We start from the raw sequence: 20,662 nt of genomic DNA, 5'->3' as shown, positions 1-20,662 counted from the left end.
TGTTTAAGAGTGGGCAAAAGGCACTGGCTGGTTTAATTACTGGTTTGTTTTAACCCCATGGTGGTATGCAGCGCTCTTAAGCAATGGTGGCTCACAATGCTTTCTGGGGATCTGCTGATAAGGGTGCTCCTCGGTGATGAGGAACATTAAAGGCTTTTCTGGAGGGGGTGCAGAGTGCTGTGAACTGTAGTGTGAGTTTAGCACTCGAAGCTAAACAATGGTAAACTGCCCTGCACCAAAGATGTTCCTTGCAGGTGCCAAGTAAATTTTCAGAGAGAACTGGTGGGGACCTGCTCCTGTGCCATGTGATCTGCTCTGCCTCATTGCATGCTGCCTTGCCCTGTTCAGAAAGCTGAGTGCTGCAAGGAAACTGGGGACAGATTTGCAAAGGCTGAAAGACGTGTTGGACCAGCACTGCAGAGCTGGGCAGGCATGGTAGGCTTCAAGGCTGAAAAACGTAAGTGAAAAGCCTCCACAGTTGCTGTATGTTCTACAAGATTAGGTCCTTGAGCCATCAGTTTCCCTGGCTGTGGCACAGCTGGGGCACTAAACCCTTTGCCTGGACTCCCTTGCTAGACTAGGGAGGCAGAGGTATTGCCAAAAGTGATTAACAGGATCCCTTTCCTTTTGCTGCAAAGCGAATCACCAACCAAAGCTGATAAATTCCATCTGTAATGATAAATCCACAGAGAAATGAGGGCACCAAAGTACAGACTTTTGGGCCAAATTTTGGACTTGTACTTCATAGGTTATTGCATGATTCTAGATTTCTGCTAACTTTCTGTAGGTCTATATGTACACGTATCTGTGTACATTATCTTAGACAAAGCACTTGCTGCTCTTACGACTTGGGAATTGGTCTGGCAGTGTCCCATTTTCCCTGCCCCATCTCCAGATCTGCTGAATGACCTTCAAGCCAGAGCATTCACATGTGTTGGGAGAGACAGGAGCTCAAACATTTGTCTTGGAACTGGATCCAAAGTTTTTGCTTTCTGGGGGGGTGCTTAGCCTATGGGTTAGACGATGTGTGAATAGGGTGCAGAGGCAAGGGGAATTCGGAGTGTGGAAGCTGCTTCTGCTTTTAAATAAGGTATTCTGGGGTACATCTCCATGACTGTGAGACCCTGGGCCTCCCAGGCAGCTGCTGTGCTGCTCACCATCAGCTCCTTGGCCACCTGGACACTAAACCAGGATGCTGAGTACCAAAGTATTCACAAGAGCAAGTTCTCTTGATATATACGCCCTTCTATCTCAGTATTCTAGAATGCTTTCAAATACCACTTTTTCTTGTTTCTCTCAGTGTTGGTATGTGTGTTTTGGCTTTACAGTGCCAAGGTAGTGAAGACTGGGTTATTAGGATAGGCTTTAATCAATAAAGGAAATCTTAAGGTCAGCTCTGTGAATATCTGTCACATCTGCTTTTCTAAAATAGATGTCATTTCAAAGCATGAAAGATCTAAACAATGAAAAATGACAGCAAAGAAATATAGCATCTTGCACATACTATTTTCCTTGCTCCTCAAGACATCAGTTACATGTCTGAATATCCTCCTTTGGCAGGCCTGAGTGACTCTTGGGACATTAGACACTTCAGCTTAGATGCAGGAATAAAGCCATTTCACCCTTACAACTTTTACCCTTCTTCCCTTCTGACACTGGGATTGAGCAATCACATCTCTATAACCCAGGAAATTCCAAACCTGAAAGTTGTTAGAACAAAATGTTAGCCTTGCTGCCCTGCATATCCTGTACACTCCATTGTGCAGGTCAATCAGTGAGTGATACACTATGCTGACAAGGAAAACAAGAATAGGGAATGCTGCATACTCTCTGTTTGGCAGAGATAATGTAGAAACTTAACCTTTGGGTATTTGCTCTTATTTGAGGGGTTTATTTCTCTGCTTCAATAAGTATTGCTGCTTTTCTCCTACAACACAGATTGTAAATAAATCCTAAGTTTTGAAGAGCAGTGTTTCAGAAAAAGAAAAGCAAGCACAACTCATGATAAGTTGCATTTCCGTGTAACACAGAAATGTCAAATCCTTAAAATACTTGAGGAACTTATAAATGCTGGTGGAATCAGCCCTTGTTACTTAACCTCTCTTTGAGCTGTAATCCAGGCTGCTTTGGTAGCCCAGCTGTCCAGAGACTAAGGTGAGCTTGAAGCTGCATTTCATTTACCAGGCTGGCATTCCTCACTATGACACTTTCTCACCTGAAATTGCCTTCCTGACCACTCAGCTACCTAAGTTCCTGTGGCCAGATTTTTTTCCTACCCCTCTGTTAGTGCTGGAATCAGGTCAAGTTAAAGCATTTTTTACCCTCATGACATTATTCAGGAAAGCAAGTGTTATTACAGCTCTCTGGTTGGATACTTGTGTTCTGAGCACCAGAGTACTGCTAGCAACACAGCAGCTGTTATATATTCAAGGGTGAAATTCCAATAATAGTATGCTACATAATCTCTGGATAAATATTTGTGCTTGAGAAGGTTAAGTGACTTGGAGTACTATAAACTCCAGCTTTTGGGGCAGGCCACTGCAATTTAAGCCTTCTTGCAGTGACCTCAAAATGACCTCTCTCCCAGTCTAGGGGCAGAGTAGTTGCTGGTGAAAAAAAATTGAGTGGATCTTGAGGCCTCTCCAGAGCAGTAATAGTGCACAGAACACATCAGATGTTGCTTGAACCCAATTGCTCTTCTTGGGCCTACTTCTGATCTCTAATATTGCTTAAACTTCATTGAAACTTCTCCCAGTGTAACTTCATTCACAAACCCTGCATGATGTTGTCCCACCATTGGTGTAAAAGGGTGAAAGCCTCTTGCAGGTGACAAACAGCATACCACAAGCTGCTGTTTGGTGCTTTATTCATGTGGTTATCCTTTTTTAACCTGCAGGCATAGCTTCAAGGTTGTGATGTGTTTAACTTGCTTCAGAAATGCAAGTGAAACAACAGGCCATATTACTAGGACAGTTGTACAAGCTGGGTCATTAGGATCTGTAGCTCAGGGCTTCTCAGCATTCATGGTGCAAAAATACCCCTCAAACAGGCAAAGCTGTGGGTTTAATGAACTCAGCAGAGCTGGGACTCATTCCAACCATTTAACTTAAGTGTGTTTTCAAAAAGTTGTGTAATCCCTCCTTTGCTTTCTAAACTACATTCTGGAGGGATAACAGATATAGCCTTACTCATTTTTCTCCATCTCACTAATGCTATTATTTCCTACCTAAAACCAGAGAACAAAACTCTATTCAGTACAGCTGCTGGGTTCCTTTACACTCCTACCTGTCGCTAGTGTATTAGCAATGATCCCATCCATGCTAGATAGAAAATCAATCCAAATTGAAGTTCTATTTTAATCCAAGCTGGAAGGAAGTATTTCACTTCCTGCTTTGAAGTACTGGAATGATATTTAGACTTCTGACTTCTACTGAGAAAACAGGATGCACCCTTGGCCTTTCAGAAAACCATCCTAAATCAGGGCCCTGTTGACTTAGGGCAAGTAGAACTAATGAAACACATCACCACAGCCACGTCTTAAAGCCCAGTTTATTTCTCTGCCATTCCACCATGGCTGGGAGCTGTTGTCAATACTTGCTATTATCTTTGGAGCAAGAGCATCATTTGCAGATTTATTGCTTACTAATGCCATATTGAGGATTGTTTATTTTATCTTGCAGTTGATATCTAAAAGAATGGCTTAAGGACAACAATACACGTTTCACTCTGAGGAACTCATTAATGATACTTTAATCCACAGAAGTCTTAGGTTTTACTTTGCTTTACTCAGCACTGTGAAATTTTTTTTCTTTACTTGTCCTCTCTGAACTTGCCGAGCACGACTTCCAAATCCCAGAGACTGCATTGATTCTGTTAGGTACTTCTGGCCAGGAGAGATGCACAGCATCACCAACAGTTTAGCATCACCTCCTAAAGCAGGGAAAACACAAAACATACTCATTTACATCATTATTTTCAGTCATTTATACACTGGTAACATACTGATCTACACAACAATGAGCACAGGTTACCATTGCTTTCATGAAGCAAAAGACTGCTCCTGAAGAGGGCTGTTGAAAACTGACAGCTCCTTCATGGGGAGTCTATATCTAACAATATGATATTTGCCCCTAAGTGTTTCACAATTTGTAATGAAGATTTTTTTCCCCTTTTAGCTTCATCAGTTAATCAGCATGTATGTTATGGCTCTAGACACTTATTTAAGTTTTGGCAAATGTTTGTAAATTTGGGGCAATGGTAAAAATGGCTTGTATGCCAATAAAACAAAACAGACTTGAAGTTTACAGAGAATGATTAAACTAAGGAGGAAACTGCCCTTTTCAACACTTCACCAAAGTCAAACAACAGACTTGTATGGGCATGGAGCCTGGTTTTAACCAACATAGCTCCTAAACTCACTTCTTTTTGGCTATCCCTTTTCACAGTTGTGACTCCAGTACCAAGCGAAAATCAAAGCTTAAGCAAAAATTCCTAGTATTTCAGAAACTCTGAAGAACTGATACCTCATTCATTATCAATGTCTTGAACTGGAGATTAAAAGAAAAAGGGGCTAATATTTTCTAACTGAAGAAAAATGGACTGATGTACTATATGCATGGACACAAACCTGACATTACTGCAGGAATAACACTTGTTTTAAAACTGTCTGTGTAGATGAGGAGCTAAAGAAGAAAAAGTGACCCAAACCGAAAAAGTTATAGCACAGTGACATGTCCTGTGTTTCTCCTTTGTCTTGCTGCCACAGGGCACAATGTTAACAAATATGCAAGTAAATTATTTTACCCTGTAGTAATAAAGACTGAAGTTCAACTTTTAAACTGTACCTGATATGAAACACCAGTGAAATGCAATTTTTACTATTTACATGGTCCAACTGAGGTGTTGCTCTTCAACTGAACTTTGGAAACAGTAAGGTTTAGCCGAATTCAGGAGTTCAGAACTCTCACTGTGTACTCACTCTCCAGCGCCAGAGTCTTTGAACCAGAGACCACAACATTCAAGCAAGGAGTGCAAGATCATCTTCTAGTTTTACACAGCAAAAGAAGTGAAAACTTAGGAGAAGAAATCTATATTGTTAAACAGGAGTCAGAATAATCCCTCACCTACGGAGTCCTGAAGCAGATGTGTCAGTTTGCTGTTCCGATACGGGACGTGAGCTCGCTGCTCTGCTATTGCTCCCAGAACATCGGCCAGGGCGGACAGGCTGCGGTTAATAAAGGAGGTCTCTCTCAGTGCTGCCCCTGTCACCCCAGACATACCTGGTAGAGTGTAGAAAAAGGCAGTGGTAACACTAAGCAAAGCTGCTTCAAAACTCTAATGCAGAGGAAAGGTTAAAGAAGATTCAGTGTCTACAGATGGTCCAAAGCATCTCATGTTAAACTTGATCTCTTCACCTGTGCAATGCATTTTTGCTCCATATGTATTAAGAACAAGGAACCAAGCAAGTAGGAACACCTTAAGATCAGACAAGACAACACTGCTTGTGAAAACACAAGTCTGCAGTGGCCCCAAAAAGAAGCCTGTTTTGTTCCACCATTTTTTACGATAGTTAGGTGCCCCATCTGTATCCCTTAGGAAAAAGAGAAGAGGCACTGATGGCACAAGCTGCAGAAAGAAAATTGTAAAACAATCACTAGTGGGAAAGATTTGTGTTCACCAAAGCCTGTGAGGTGGTGTTTTATGGCATAATTTGCTGTAAGAAAATAGATAAAGGAAAATTATGCCCTTCTACCACCCACCCAGCATGGTTGTATGTAGCTGCTGCCCCTGAGCAACACTGTAAAGAATTTGTCTATGCAACACATTGCACCAATTCAAAGAGGTGCTGCAAGCTCAACTCTTTGATCAGTCTGGATGAGGGTGTAGTTAAGCGTAATTAATTCCTGCTGTCCTTACCTCTGCCATTTGGGGAAGAGAAATTTATTCTAATTCAGGCTTTCTTCAGGATAGTGGATGAGGTGCAGATGCACCTGCAGTCACTTCTCCTTACCCAGAGCACGTGATCCATGTCAGGCAGAGCTGATAGTAGTGGGATGATCAGATTGGGCCAACAGCTTCCTCTATTGCCTACTCTCCCACCTCTAGACAGATATAGGGAGCAGCTAGAAATACTGTTTTCCCCTTAGGCCAGCATTTTCCACACTGGGAGAGCAAATGAAGAGTTCAAGAGGGAAATGTGAAAAGGTACAGTAAATAGCAAAAACCCCAGAAGTCTGGACAGTGAAGGCTAGAGAACTGCGACTGTGGGAGAGGATGAGGCTGGAGTGGTAGAATCTCTTATCAGAGAGAGACAGAGCAAAACAGTTTGGAAGACCCTGCCAAAGAGTGGATAAAAATCCAAGATAGGATAATTCTCAGGCTAACTTTACTGGGGTCATTATGTATACAGCCATCCCCAGGATTGCTCGTATATCAAGAAAAAGTGGACTCCTGGGATAAGAGATATCCTCCTAAAGAAGAAAACTGCAAACAGGGGAGGGGGTACATGTTTAAACTACTAATTATCTACATTTGCTTAGATGAACTTTGATGAAGCATTTTCAGAGTGAAACTTAGTTTGCTAAAGAGGGACCGTTTGGCTTGTAAATACTGCAAATGACCCAGGTTGGCTCTAGATCGAGCAGGGCAGGGTGCTTACGTGTGTGAGAAGCCTGAGGTACTGCTGCTCACTTAGATTTGCGCACATTTTAAAACAATTATGAGTCAACACTGCCCTCACTTTCACCAGAGTAAGTCCACCAGCAGAGCTGATGGCAGAGGTCAGTCTGCTGCGTGTGCTGAGCCACATCTGACACTGATGTGAGCACAGCTCTTCTGGCATCACTGGAGGATCTGGCCTGCCGAGCCCCAAACCAAGGAAATGTTTGTCCTGATTTAACTGGGAGAACAAACACACACCCTGTTGCTCAATTACATGTTTTCAACATTTAGAGCAAATGAAAAAATAATGTATTATATTAGGTTTCTCTGTAGAACAAAAGTTTAACAGTGAGCAAAAGCAAGAATTCTTGGCAGTAAAGTAAAAGACTCTTTCATAATACTGGTTCACTTTTCAAAACATTATTTCTGGAATGATACATTTGGCTGTATGGTTTTTCTTGGTAAGAAAGCTTGTCCTTTAGGAAATAATCAAGTTTTTGAAATTATTGTGTGCATAGAGGAGGCAGGAGGAAAACGCTTTGAAGAAACAATGAAAACAATATTATCTTTTCAACATTAATTTCCCCTAAGACATTTTGCAAAATAAAGCAGAAAAATCCACACATGGTGTATCAATTATTACAGTTATTTGTAATATTTAAGTAATTTATGCCCTTTAAATATTTCTGTACCAAAGACATGCTAATTTTCAGAGTAGAAAAACAGGCCTAATAAAAGCAGTCTGAACAAACAGTATATGTGATATGGGTAACCATCCTGGGCTTATTTCAAGCTTACATGGTCATATTTTGAGTTAAACTATACCAGTGCAAAACTGGATCAATCAGCCCTCAAAATTTTGTTTATGCTAGGATCTGTGGGTTCAAACCACCCCTGTGTGAGAGCTGGGTAGCATGTATCCCTCCATAAAGAACTAAGGCAACCATTGTAACCTAGATCCATGAGGATCCATGAAGAGACACACTTACCGACACATTCGCTCCCAGCCAGGTCCACCAGCTGCAGTCTCGTTTTGATTTGCTTCATTTTATCAATTGCTTCAAGTTGCACTGGTGAGGAGGCTCTGGAAGAAGAGGTGGATTTATTGTCTCTCATTTTTTGTTGAAAGGTACAGGAAGTCTCTTTATTTAGTCTCTGACTGGTTTGTTCATCTTCCCATAAAGTACCTGGTTGATGGAAAAAAAACAAGAGCTTCTCACTAACACTGAAAATTGAGATGGGGAATAAAATAGGACATCAATAGGGGATGTACAGTATCTGCTGCTTCAGGCTATTCTAACAGAAGCAATACACAAGTCAAAATCCATGGCATGGGAGGGCTGAATGACTTTTTCAATCTTCCCTAAAGTTTTAATCAAACTGATCGTAGTTGGTAACAAGTTTTGGTGTAGATTGTGTTGTATCCAGTATCCCCATTGTTCACACATCTGTGTGGAAAACAAGAAATGGGAGTCCAGTAAGGACTTTAAAGAGGCATTTTTTAAAGTTTTAGACTGACTGCAACCAAAGTGAGATTTGGATGTTTGGAAGCAGTAGATTCTGGAAACTGGCTTTCTACATATTTGAAAAATCACCTGCTGGTGCTCTGGCAAAAAAAAAAAAAAAAAAATTTATCCTGCCTATTCTATTTTGTCCTTTGATGCTGTTCCCTCTGGACTTCCTTCAGCCTTCATATTCCACTGCAAGATCTCCACATGATGAGCTATTAGCCTCAATAGTAGTATTCCCACTTGTTCAGGTTGGTTACCTATTACTATCCTTCCTTCAGCAGAAGCATCTGGCTTTCACTCTCTCCTGGGAAGGAAGAGAAAGACACTCCCTGGGAAACCTACTTTCCTGCTAAGCTGCTTATTAGCTTAGCAGGAATATATGCAAAAGGGATTTCCCCAAGCAGATGAAAACCAAAACTGAGAAAATATCAAAACTATCTTTCCTTCTCTCTCTGAAAGATGTGAAAGAATAAAAGGCACATACTCTGCTACAGGTCACAGAGGCAACAGACCTCCTTGGGAGCTTAAAGAGTTCTAGTTGGAATAGTACAAAGTTTCCAACTGCAAAACTTGACTAAGGAGCAGACTGACTTGCACTGCAGAGCTCTGTACTTCTCCAAATAGGCTGCTGCTAAACCCTGAGCCAGCTCTTCACAGTGTAGGCAAGAGCAGTTTTGTTGATTTACACAGAATAAATGTTTTCGGGCCATACAGTGTCAAATCCCTCAACCCTCTTCAGTTTTAGACAATGAAATTAAGAAATAGCTCTCCTCAAACAACAGATAATACTGATCAAAATGCTAAAATACCTTAATCAAGCCTGGAAAAGTGCTGCCTTGTCAACCCTGGCTTTAGGTGCAGAACTCATAACAGACTTAACAACTTTTTATTTAGTGACTTAGATATTTGGTGTTGAGATATTTGACAATGGCACCTGGCTTTTAAATCAGGATCCTTTCCTTTTAAACAAGACAGGCTCTGCTGTCACCCACTGCTGCAGTGAGGTACCAGCTGCAGTTCTGCACTCTTCCCTTACAGTGCACGTCTTCATCCATGCGCTGTGAGTAAGAACCAGAGTCTGCATTCAACAACAATTAGACATTTCTACGGAGCTTTCCTGCCAGGCTGCAATTAGAAGTGGCAAAGGGAATTCTGGACTAGAGAAGATGGCTGCTGTGCTAATGGCACAAACACTGAGTTTAGAAAAGTACTATCAGTCTGACTGACAAAAATCTGGAGCTGGCTAGAGTCAACATCAGGAATGCTGGAGCTGCAACTTGTGAAGTAACTGTGTCTTTTGGCAAGGCCCATAGCTAAGTGAGGGCACTGTTTGTTCTGCTTTGCTGATACTGTTGGTTTAATTTCTGATAGCAATCTAAGGGGGAAAAATGTTAAATATTTCCCACTTTCCAAAAGCATATTGTTGTTGCAGAATATGAAGGAGATGGACCACAGCACTGGAAGCAGAGAGCCTAATTATAACATGAGCAAAAGAAAACAAAGTTACTCCCAAGAGCCCCAAAAGGAAGTTGTTGCTCAACCAATAAACTGTTAAGTCTTGCTGTGGTAGTGAAAAGTAGAAGTATTGATGTTGCCACAGTAAATAAGACAAGTATTTTGTCTTTTCATATAGTAGCCTATTATTAACAGTTCAAGAGATTCTGAATTTAATGAACATTTTTGCAAGGCAGGGGGTAAAAAATTAATTCTTTCTTACCCAAAAGCATATGATAACCCCTAAAATGCATGGTTAGCTTAACCACAAACTTTGTATGACATGTAATTATTCATTCTAAGTGATTTAAGTACTTTATCTGAGTATCTATCTCATTGAGATCTTAACTGTCTTATACTTTATTTTATGACTTTCTAATAACATTTATTCATAAGTTGCTTCAGCTTCACTGGATAAAACTTCAACAGCTCTGTAAGTCAAAACATGTAAAGAAAAGTGCTAAGATTTTATGAAATGGAAAGTTTCAGTAGCATTCAAACATGAAAGTGGTCTTAAATAACTTCAAATATGAAAGTTGTTTAAGAAGGTACGTAGAAGTTAGAAAAGCGGAAAAGAACTGAGGGAATGTATCAAACGTTGGAAAAAGGAAGAAAAAGCAATATGAAAATCTCCCTGCCCACAGACTGTTTTTCTAAAACCAACTGGCTCTAGATGTGTTTTAGTAACATCCTACTTACCAAAGCTATCTCCAAAGACAACTGTGGTTATGGTCAATGTCACTACCAGATGAGAACGAGAGGAATGAGCATGAACCAGTGTTGGGTGCCTGACTCTCAGCTGTAGGCCTTTGTTGACTAGATGCAAAAATTCAGATGCATTTTCAACAGTCCTAAAAAAGTAAATAAACAGAAAGGATATTTAACTGACTTGCAGGAAAAATCACACAAGAAAGCTGACAACTTGAATGAGAATCTCAGCATTTCCACTTCCCTGCTCTTCTCCTTATACTATTATCAGTTTTGAGCTGCACAAACAAGTGTATATAGACTTTTTCAGGTGAGATAAAGAAGAAAACTCAAGACAAAAGTTGTGATGTAGTCCTGAAAGTGCTGCAGAAGTAGCCTGTCAGCCTGGCAGGTCCAGAAGTACAGCTCTTGAAGCAATGGAAATTTCTACATCTCCACACTTTGGAAGAAAAGACACAGGTTTAGACATTGCTGGAATCTCTGGTCTCACAGAAGTGGATTTGTCCAATTTATGCTAAGGTAGCACATTTTCTTAGGTATAGAATTAGGCAACACCCCCCAAAATTTCTCTGGGCCTCTAGAAATCATATTTCACTTTTAGGATTTAATGCAGAATCTCTGGAAAAAAGTTCAGTTCTACTGTTCAATGAGCACAATGTCAGAAGAGATAGGCTTAAGTTTCTATAGACCATTCATCTCAATCTATCTGTTTTCCACTTAAAGGAAGTACTACAAATATGATCAATCAAAGGGCAAAGACCTAGCACACAAAAAATCCTCAAAAAATAAAGCAAGGGCATCTAAAGAACAGAAAAGCATTTGGCCACACCACATCTATAGGCACACACCCTGTGTATCCAGGGCTGCATGAGGTAAACAATCACTACAGACTTCCCCTATCAATCTGAGCCACACGTTGGCCTCTACTGTGACACCTCCACCTTTGGGCACCCATTGGGGATATCTCCCTGCTTGTTTGACCTGGCACCAGCAGGGAAGCAGTGGCTCCAGTGCCTACAGTCAGAGCCTCACACTGGGGTGATCTGACTATTGTCTCACATCCACGGAGGCACAGATCCTGCCTTCCCAAATCTTGAGCTGCATCTTTTAGGGGCTAGTCAGCCAGGACTGGAAGGCCTGACAGGGAAGCAGCCTTGGCTAGGATGCAGCACCAGGCTGTTAGCTTCTGCAAGCTGCTGCAGTGAGCTGGCAAAGGGTCAGTGCTCCAAGCTGCTGCTCCTTTGCTGCATTTGCTGAGGAAGAGAGGCCTCAGGGCATGCTGTCTGTGCTGCTCACCTACTGCTGGGAAGCTGCAGCTGCCTTTGAAGGCAAGCAACATCCCCAGCCCAGTGCAGCAAGCTTGGCACAGTAGCTCCTCAGCAGGACTGACAGAAATAATATTTTAGTATAATCTCTACGACTTCATTGTGCTCTATGTGCCCCACGTTCCAGGACCAGATTCTACAGAGAGAAGCCCTGTTGCGGTTAGGTTAAAAATTTGATGCTGAAAGTTCTCCAAAGTCAACCAAGCTATAAAAGAAGAAAGAGACTGAGGTTTTTGTGATTCAGTAAGATGAACATGTTAGCAGGAAAGAGCCTACTGTACTTTAATGGATATATGGAGAAGCCAATGAGACCCAGCAGGCCAATATATTCTAGATGAAATATTATCATAAATGAGGATGTGTTTTTATTCAAAGCACCAGCTGTTTACTTTAGATTTCAGACAGCTGGGTGGCCTCATTCAATGGTTCCCTTACTTTGTTTGGGTTTGTTTTTTCTTATTAACCTTTCTGTGTAATTATTAATATAACCTGTTTATGAATTGGACTTTTTTCACTGCTTGCATTGTAATTGAGATACAAGTCCATATTTTTATTTATATTTGCATTAGGATTTAGCATTAACTGATTGAGATAAGTGGCTTTTAGGAGTTTTAGTTCAAGGCGCCAGGTTCTTTTGCCGTAAATTAAAATTTACAGAAATAAACAGAGCAGCTATTTTATTAACTAGAAGGACAAATGAAACCTTATTGCAGCTTTTTCTTCATCTCTATGGCACAAGTCCCGCTGCTTCTCACCTTTCCCTTCCCCAAAACTTATGAAAAGAGATGGGAATAAAATTATGCCAGGCTAGCATCTTAGTTACTGAAATACCATAATTAAAAACAAGTTGGAGGTTTTGATGAAACAGGGAAAGTTCAACTGCCATCATGCCTACACTACATGCACCCGTCTTCATTTCCTAAGTCATATGGTTCCTTTCCTGTCTAGTCAAAGGAAAAAGACTAGCTCCTCCAGATTCAGCACACACAAGTTAAGTTCTGCTTCCAGAATCTTCTGGAATTTTTCATTCCCTTGACAGCAGAGCCTTAACTAGATACTAACAGTTGGACTAGAGTCACATTTGGGGAAGTCCAAGAACAGAGACAGTGAGAAACCCACCAGTCAGCATAATACAGACAGAGAGGGCAAAAGGATTCATCATTTTAAGCTCCAGTCACTTTTCCTTCATTGCAAGTTCTTATGAAGCATGCGGAGTGCAATCAAGCTGGCAGAACTTCTATGGAAATTGTATTTAACCTCAAGATCAAAGAGGTTAAAGAGTAGGCATACCCCAGATACAATTGCTAATCCTTCAGAGAACATTGCAGTGCTTATTATTTCATAGAAAGAAAGGTAGAGTTCTATAGCTCCCACAGTGAAAAAAACCACCTGACAATTTCTCTGGGGTCCCACTTTTCTATGAGCAATTAAATTGCTAGAAAGCACAAATCAATAAATGTGTATCACTAGGTAAAATAAAAGTATGTTTGCACAATCCTCCAGTACCTTCTTGTATTTTTATCAAGGCTTGCTGGCAATAGCATTAAACCCACATAAACAAACAACTGCTGGTCTGCTTGTGTGACTAAGTCCCACAGGACAAAATTATTTCCACTGAGGAGGCATATTATTTTAATTGGCGTGGGATGCACTTCATATCTGACTGCTAATTCCCCTTGGAAAAGTATAGATTAGATCATGACAAGAATTATTATAGAGAAGTGAAGAAAAACATCACATTTCCCCCAGTAACATAGAAAAATATAATGCTTATATAAATATATATTTAATAAAAATATATAAAATATAAACATTTCAATAGAGCAAGATGTTTCTTTTCACAAACATTATTTACTCAAGGAGCAGGACACTTTTTTTATATTTCTAGACATCTCTGTAATGCACATGCTTCCCTTCTGGAATCTGTTCTCATGCTGGGTGCTTACAGAGAGTTGTCCAATTTAATTCCACTGGGTACCATCACCTCTCGGGTGCCACTGGTACTGCTTGTCCCAACTTTTTTTTTCCATAAAATGTTGGTACAACTAGCATAAGCTCCAAAGAAGGGCCATGAAAATGGTGAAAGGCCTGGTGGGGAAGTCATATAAGCAGAAGCTGAGGTCACTTGGTTTGTTCAGCCTGGAGAAAAAGGAGACTGATGGAAGACCTCAGTGCTTGATGAGGGGAGGCAGAGGGACAGGAACCAATCTCTTCTCTCCGGTGACCCAAGGGAACAGCCTGAAGTTGTGTCAGGGAAGTTTTACATCGGATATTAGGAAAAGGTACTTCACCCAGAGGCCAGGCACTGGAATGTAATACTTGGGGCTATCCTGTGCAGGACCAGGAGTTGGACTCAATGATCTTGTGGGTCCCTTCCCACTCAGGACATTCTAGGATAAACACCACAGCCACTACTAAAATGAAGCATCTGAAACAGATTTCCTCTCATTAATGGATGAAATTTTATGAACACATGATTTTTAACATCTAATTACCTAAGCTAAGTTTTTTATATAAAATGAGAAAACACTATACATTTGCTTTGTATGCCACACTTATATAATGCCAAGAATCATTCCCATGAGTACTGGAACAAGTCTCTGTAATGCTTAGTAAGTAAAAGAAGGCATTAAAGTAAATATAGATGTAACCTTAAAGTAAATATAGCTGTAACCTTAAATACCCTAGCTCTGCCTACACTGTCAAGTTATGTAAATAAGGATCAAACTTGGCATACACTGATGCTGGGAAGGTGCATCTTAAAAGTGATTGGTAAGAAGCTTTTCTGCTTCTTAGCTTTTAGTTTAAAGAACCTCGATTTTCAAGACCTACCGGTTCAAATGCCAACATAACAATTACAACTTTAATACCTCCAGTTATGAAAACAGAACATTAAGCAATATTAAGATGGGTATTTGCATTAAAAGATCATTTAAAATCTCATTCTAATTTTTTTTAACTTCAACACATGTAGGGAAAGGTAACACCATACAACTGCTTAAAATTAATTTACAACTACTACGTAAATTTATATTATAATCTGTAAAATTTATAATTTAGTAAGACTGAATGGAAAGTGTTTGTGGCTAGATTACGCCTTCTTTTTCTACAGCTGACAAGATGCCATAGATCCAGCAACAACAGAATATGCAGCAATCTTCAGGCATTCTGAGTGGAAGGCACTTAACACAGGAGAGTCTAACTCAAAGTAATTGTGCAGTTATTTCTGGAAGTATTTTGACATTTGCAGCCAACTGCAGTCTAATAGACTGAGCTAACAGAAACAGAACTGTTCTTTTGCATATGGTAAAGACTTATTGTTTAGAAGCAGTCTGGTGAATATATTGCAATTCTGTGGCAGCTCTAGATGGCATTAACACCAGATCATGTTGGGATGTAGGAACAAGCCATGAACTTACTCGTGCGTCAGCAGGGGAACATCGCTCTTCCCTTCTCTGGTTGTGACAACATCACGTTTGACGCCAAATACTCCATAACTGTCTTTGGCCAGAAGATCAAAAATTTCATTATTATACACTTCTACAACAGAAACCTCAACCCAGTAACTTCCTGGTGGCTTTTCTGAAATAAGCCTGGCAAAGAAATAAAAGAAAGATTGAAGAAAAAAAGCCCAAAAATGTTGAAGTCAAACCCCAAGTGAACAGCCTGTAAATAGAGATCTATTCTTTAATTGTAATATAATTACAATCTGATAAAAGTGCTTACTAAGTATCTGCAGCCGTGAATTTGTCTCATCTGTATGCTAATGTTGACTTGAAGAATCAGAATATACAGTTAATTTATACATGAAGAAGTAAATAGAATTTAATTTTCCAAACAGCTGTGCCAGCTTGTTTTTTTCCACTAGCCTCCAACTTCAGGATTTTTTTTATACCATTTCCTTGCTGGCAGTTATTGCACTCAGAGCTCAGAATATAAAGTCTGGCAGAGTGCAAGCAATGAACAGAGATGGCAAACTGTATCTGTAAGAAGTTATCTGTTCACAGCCTCAGAAAATCCATAAATTAAGGGTTTCTCTATTCAGGAGAGTATTTACAGTTAGACAGTTATTCTCTTACGAAATTGGTTCTTTAATTTAGCTTGTAACCTTCTCCAAAAGAAACAGGCTTAGCTGGAAAAACTTCTAATGTGTCTTCTGCTATAACATAGCAGCATATCTGTTCAATCCTGTATTAGGTTCAACTAAAAAAAAAATCTAAGAACTCTTAAAACACGAACAGATTGTAGTTTAAAAGTCTGCTATCCTTCTTCCTTGGGATTGGGTTCTAATCTGAATCATCTTCATGTATTCCAATTGTCAATTTTCACAAAACTTTTAGGAACTTAATTGTCTTTTGGACTCCCATACTGTGGTTGAAACATTTTCTGAAGGTCAATTAAGAGTCTGAAAGCCAGATGGACAGATAACACAGAGTAAAACTGCATAATCGAATTGTTTTAGAAAATTGGATTAAGCAGGTGAGAGACTAGAAATCTGTATAAAACCTCAAATATCAAATGATAGTCAGAGAAGCTATAAATATTAACCATCATGTAGCTGAAATCTGCAATGCTAAATACATAACAAACATTATTTCTTCCTTTCTATACAGTTTAAAATAACTGCCACTGACAGCAAGCCTTTACTTAGTTTTTACCTGAACACTTCCTGGGTAGCTCGAGGAATAATTCCAAGTTCTGATTCCTCTTCCATGGAGAAGGCTAAGTTCCCCTCTAACTGTGGTCCCAACATTGTGTATGTCTTCCCACTTCCAGTTTGCCCATAAGCCATGATACACACATTGTACCTGAGAAATAAAACGACTCTAATTTATTTTACCATTACCAAATGTGTCTGTTAGGTGGCAAGTCAAATTCCAAAAAATTTGGGAACACAAACAAGAAAATAAATACAACTGCCCCTGATTTCTTTTTGCAGATCTCACAGTCTGACAGTAATTGCTGTTCCTAAAACCACTTAAACATATTTTCTTTTTCAAGCAGAGTTGAGGGGATGCTTTCAAGAAGTTTAAGGGATCCTTATCTTGGAATGACTGATGCTGTTAGACCTCCTTATCTGCCCAACTTCCAGCTTGTGCACTACCAAGGTGCTTGTTAATCAGCTCCTGAACCACTGCAGTTCAGTACAGCATTTTAAGGTAAACCATTGCTGGGCTTGATTTGTGTTACAGTACTGTGCTGCAAACCACTGCATTTTTATCTTAACAGCTGGGAACTTTTCATCTCTCATAGCCTTTTTCAGGCAGGCTCATCAGTCATAGCCCTCAGTCAGAGAAGACAGCCCTAATAATAGGAGACACAAATTTTAAACCAAGAGCACTAGCTCAGAATGAGCATGCACACAATGACTACTCTGGAACAAAGGTGGCAGGACCTGCTCTGATAAGGACAAGTAGAAAATGAAAATGTACAATGTCAGTGCAGAGGAACAGCCACCTATTCTGAAGTAGACAAGTAAATATGGCTAATGAACAAAAATGCCTCTTTTGCTGCACTGAATATAATAACAGAAAAAGGATAGCTTACAGTTGTTAGCACTGTTGTGGATGTCTGTGCCACAGGAATCTAAACTGAGATGTATGAATCCTATCTAGAAAGTGTGTTACTAACACAATCAGATCAAAGTCAACATGCTAAGCAAAGTAAGTAGGTGGATATAGATGCATCCAGCCACAGTAGTGCTTTGTATGGAGGTCTCCAACACTGTGCTGTGCAGCTGAAGTTTAGCCCCCCATTGGCTGTGCCTGCTCTGCAGCCCCTGCCAGCACCTCGATGTTGACCATTGTACTGTGCCAGCAAAAACCCTGGAAGACATGCAGTTGTGCTGACAGACTGCTCTCTCCCTAGACTGTCTTGTTTGTTCGGAGATACGACATTAGCAGAACCTTCACACACGAGGAGCGCTGCACAGTTTACAGAAACTTCTGCTCTACTAGAGAGTTGCAAGAATGGGCTTGATCCTGTTCTGCCAGGGAATAAAATTTCACTGCCTAAGCTACCTCCTCTGTGGGCAGACCTGGAACAGCTGCTTTTAATTATCTGATGCTTTTCCTTATATCAAAAATGCAGTTTCAAGCACATGCCAGCATATTTCAAAGAACATCCCTCATCTAATTGTTTTAAATGTATGGTTTTGAGTCATGAAATACTTACATGGCTACTTCAGCGATTTTTTGCATATTAAACATGCCTAGAAGCAATTATTTCAGGATTATTTTGAAAGCTTTCACTTGTTAGAAAGAAATGGGGGCTGATAAGCCACACAGAAAATACCTGGGTACCCTTTCTGGGAATATGAAGCCAAAGTTGTAGTCAATTAATCTATAGGAAGATCCCTCCAGATTTTAGCATTTAATGCAGAGTATTAAATAGGAGTCTAGTCATAGATCTGATGAAGTAAAGGAGATAATTGTAATTGAGAACAAAGAGCACTGCAGTAAAATTAAATGTGATAGAAATTAGGGCTGTAAATCTGCAATGAGAGATTTCTTGAAATATTCACTGCTGACATAACTCAGTAGGAAAGCTCACACTAATTTGGGTAGTTTTTAGCTAGAGTAACAATGAGTAATTTTCACAGTTCCACCCCTGATGCACACTGCCTGGCCAGCCTGTAGCTTATTGAGACTTCTAGCCCTATTTCAAAATTAAACAGATCTTTGGAACCACAAAGGGAGCCAGATGTTTGCAAGTGGTTGTTTTCCTTAAGGAAAACAGAATTAGTCTTCTTGAAAGTCTCTCCTAGAGGACTTTCTTACAGTCCAGCTATTCAAATTTTCCTTAATTGCTGCTTGTTAGAAGACAGTAAACATCATGGACAAAAGATGTCTGTTCTGACAAGGTAGAGGTGATATGATTAGAAGCTAAGTGAGCAGGGGATTGTAACATTGGAGACAGCGATGCAAATCATGTATCAGTCAGTGGCAACTTCTCTGCCAAAGCCAAAGCCGTCTTTCAGTAAGCCCAAATGAGGTAAAGTTGGCCAAAGCAGTATTCTATCTAGGTAGGCACAGGAGATAAGGAAATGCTGGGGGGTTCAACAAGAACACAAGCTGCAGATTATTTTATATTTACCTATATAATAATAGTTATTTATCACAGTTTACTTCATTGGTGTTCTAGCTCCAGCATAAATGTTTCAAATAGAGAAGTCTGAAGATTTTTGACTGTGATTCACCTATGCACCCTGATATTTTTCCTTCTCCACTTTGTTTATTATGATATATAACAGTTATATTCTTGTTTAGAAATGTTCTTATTTTGAAGCTAAAATCCCAATGGTTTTGTAGCACTTCTCTCCTCAAAAGAGTGTGGTTGTTCACTCTAGAAAAGTTACCACTAGGAGAGAACATTGTTAAAGAAAACCAAAGGAGGAGAAATTTATTCGTTTTTAAAATAAACAATCAAGTTGGATTCTTCAATGCTGTAAAGAAAAGAAAAGTTATCTTACTCCCCTCCTGGCCCTGTATGGCTCACAGTAAACTTTGATGCCTGCTGTACTTTGTCTGTTTTGCATATGGAACAATCTTTTCTTCCTGTGTATTTATACTGAAAAATGAAACAATCCATTAAGAAAGAAAAACATAGAAAAAATAAGGAAAAGGAGCAGAACACTCCCTTCTACTCAAGCTAAAAGTTATTACAGACCACTTTGGAACCAGACTAAAACAATCAGGAGCAGCAAAGAGGTTCAAGGTTCAGACTAAGTATGTCTGTTTCCCATTTACAGTGGGAAGGCTTCTGTGCTCATATGCACGGACTCGCCTTCCCTGAGAATCTGCTTCTGTTTAAACAGCACTTCTGGAAGAACAAGACAGGTCTTTTGTTTTCAATAACAGAACATTTCCTAACTGAATACAAGAATATTTGCTTTTAGGACAGGATTCTCCCCATGTAAAAATTAGTAAGTGGGAAGTACAGAAGGTCAAGGTACAAATCAGATAGGTCTGAAGACACTTAAAGGACATATTGAACCAAGGCAAAATTATAATCATTGCAAAAAAACCCCCAAAAAGTAGGGAGAGAAACCAGGAGTTTTAAGATTTCTTTAAACTCCTGCAACCTAGTGGTCCCTTGGTTGCTCAGCTAAAGAAACTGTGGTTACTCATCGCTGGTAAACAAGAATAATGCAATCCATGACTTCCCTCAGCCAGGGAGCCTGTGGGGGCCCCTCTGTGGCATATGGAATTCCCAATATTCACAGTATCTTTAGATACCTCTTCTAGGACTCTTAGAGAAAAGGAAACTTGGAAGCTTCAGTGAGCAGGCTGCTGGGAACAAGGACTGCCACTGTTCAACTGTGGATGGAAAGGGACTGTCTTTTCATCTACAGGGAGGGAAAAGTCCATGACAACCCTACCATATAATTAAGAGGTATTGGAATAGGGATGAAAAAGGAGTAGAAAGGAGGTGATGTATAAATCTCACTTCAAGCCTCAAGGATTATAACAATATGCACTTCTCAGCTTCTTTGCAAGAGTAACCTAAGTTGGCTCAGTACTTTTGAAAAACCACACTTTATGAGCTTCAGTAGTCAGAAGTAATTTCTGATTGTGCTTGTTACTTATCAGTTTTGTATTCAAACCAGAATTCTGTTTCACCCCAGTGCCTGAAGGAGCAGTAGAATGACTGAGAATGCTCAGTTCTGGTTCAACGAGGAATCAATTGCGCCACCTCGTATGGCCTGTGCTGGACACAAAACCAGAACAGAGAGTGGCCCTGGCAGGCCTTTCACATTGAACACAATGTTCCTAGTGAACACACTGTTGGAAAAGATGTATCATACAATGTCTGCAACGGGAAAAGTTATAAAACATAACCTACAAGAACACAAAGAAAAAGGACAACATCCTCCATTAGATGCATCAGTTTGACAGAAGCAGATAAGAAGAAAAAATGGGGTTTTTTTATTTTCACAAATTTGTCTGCTCTGCTAAATTTTGT

General features: G+C 40.0%; 1 protein-coding gene across 2 annotated transcripts in view; it reads right to left on the bottom strand.

Moving 5' to 3' along the window:
• Nucleotides 1-3,531: 3,531 nt before the first annotated feature.
• KIF25 (kinesin family member 25) overlaps nt 3,532-20,662 on the bottom strand; it is a 40,109-nt gene continuing 22,978 nt past the window's right edge. For both annotated transcript variants that reach the window (XM_085055382.1, XM_085055383.1), the window contains 6 exons: nt 16,357-16,506; nt 15,118-15,291; nt 10,365-10,516; nt 7,650-7,847; nt 5,124-5,279; nt 3,532-3,930 (listed from right to left, as the gene is read on the bottom strand). In XM_085055382.1, coding sequence (XP_084911508.1) covers nt 3,773-3,930; nt 5,124-5,279; nt 7,650-7,847; nt 10,365-10,516; nt 15,118-15,291; nt 16,357-16,506 — 988 coding nt within the window. In that variant the 3' untranslated portion in view covers nt 3,532-3,772. The remainder of the gene's footprint in view (nt 3,931-5,123; nt 5,280-7,649; nt 7,848-10,364; nt 10,517-15,117; nt 15,292-16,356; nt 16,507-20,662) is intronic.

This window comes from Lichenostomus cassidix, chromosome 3, assembly GCF_008360975.1.
Source record: "Lichenostomus cassidix isolate B80296 chromosome 3, HeHo_3.0, whole genome shotgun sequence".
NCBI classification, from domain to species: Eukaryota; Metazoa; Chordata; class Aves; order Passeriformes; family Meliphagidae; genus Lichenostomus; species Lichenostomus cassidix.
The sequence above is the reverse complement of the archived record's forward strand: the minus strand, read 5'-3'. Positions and strand labels throughout refer to the sequence as shown.